Here is a 1,178-nt window from a genome sequence, read left to right on the forward strand (position 1 = left end):
AATGCCAAGAATCCCATAGTGAACCATTATTGCTAATTTGCATAACAATCAAAATCTTTAATTAACAATGAATACATTTTCACTTGCAGTTTTCATTCAGCAACATATACTTTTATTTCAGGAATTTAAAGAATTCCTTTGTCAAATATATGCATTTGGGTCATTTTAACTTGAGTATGTTGAGTACTTATGTCTCGTTCACTTAACCCATTATAGTTCTCATCCCAGCTTCCTCCTCCTCCTAGCTGTTGTAGAAGAAGTTCACTTGGCACTATGCTGACACCTACTCTATGTTGTTACTGTAGCAAAGTAGTATAACAGAAAATGGCCGCACTGCCTGAACACATATGGTTTGCAAATAACAGTACAAAGACAACAAAACAAGCAGTAGTTATTTGAAAGTGCTCTGATTTGTCTCTCTGTGCAGGGATAACCTGCACCTGCTGGAGGAGGGTCAGGGAATACTGAGGGAGGAACTGGATGAGCGTATCGCCCGTGAAGAGTTCCGTCGCCCCCGTGAGTCTCTGCTTAACATCTGTACAGAGTTCTACAAGCACTGTGGTCCGCGTCTCAAAATCCTGCAGAATGTGGCAGGAGAACCCAGAGTCACTGCTCTAGAACTGCTGGATATCAAATCTCATATGAGGTAAAACAAAGACTACCTAAAGACGTTTGAACATTTGGGAGCCCGATGGAGCAAGCAAGTCACAGCATACATTTGTAAACTATGTGTTTTGCAGATTGGCAGAAATCGCCCACTCCCTTCTCAAATTGGCCCCGTATGACACACTGACCATGGAAAGCCGAGGACTGCGCCGCTACATCACAGAAATGTTACCCATCACTGATTGGTCAGCAGAGGCAATTCGTCCTGCTCTCATCCTCATTCTAAAGAGGCTGGACCGCATGTTTAACAAGATTCATAAGATGCCCACACTCAGGTGCGTTCATCCTCAGGCTCTGTGCACCAGGTATGTCCTCAAGCTGATGTCTAGCCCTCCACCATCTGTGTTTCTGTCTTCACTGGTGGAGCTCCGCTTTTGTGCTTTGGTGTTGTTCTTTGGTTTCCATTGTCTCATTATGATTTAAAAATAAAGTTGACTAAATGGTGGACTTAATGTTGTAAAGCAACAAGTTTGCCTAAGAATATTATATCTTGCTTTTGTGTACATGCTGTG

At 42.6% G+C, this 1,178-nt stretch overlaps 1 protein-coding gene across 1 annotated transcript in view; it reads left to right on the forward strand.

The window, feature by feature from the left end:
- Positions 1-971, forward strand: part of LOC107579008 (protein unc-80 homolog) — a gene marked incomplete at both ends in the record, with an annotated part of 5,142 nt that extends 4,171 nt beyond the window's left edge. The window contains 2 exons of the mRNA XM_016264901.1: positions 428-646; positions 741-971. Coding sequence (XP_016120387.1) covers positions 428-646; positions 741-971 — 450 coding nt within the window. The remainder of the gene's footprint in view (positions 1-427; positions 647-740) is intronic.
- Between the last annotated feature and the right edge of the window lie 207 nt (positions 972-1,178).

The sequence above is a fragment of the Sinocyclocheilus grahami genome, unplaced genomic scaffold (assembly GCF_001515645.1).
Source record: "Sinocyclocheilus grahami isolate Dianchi unplaced genomic scaffold, SAMN03320097.WGS_v1.1 scaffold13478.1, whole genome shotgun sequence".
NCBI classification, from domain to species: Eukaryota; Metazoa; Chordata; class Actinopteri; order Cypriniformes; family Cyprinidae; genus Sinocyclocheilus; species Sinocyclocheilus grahami.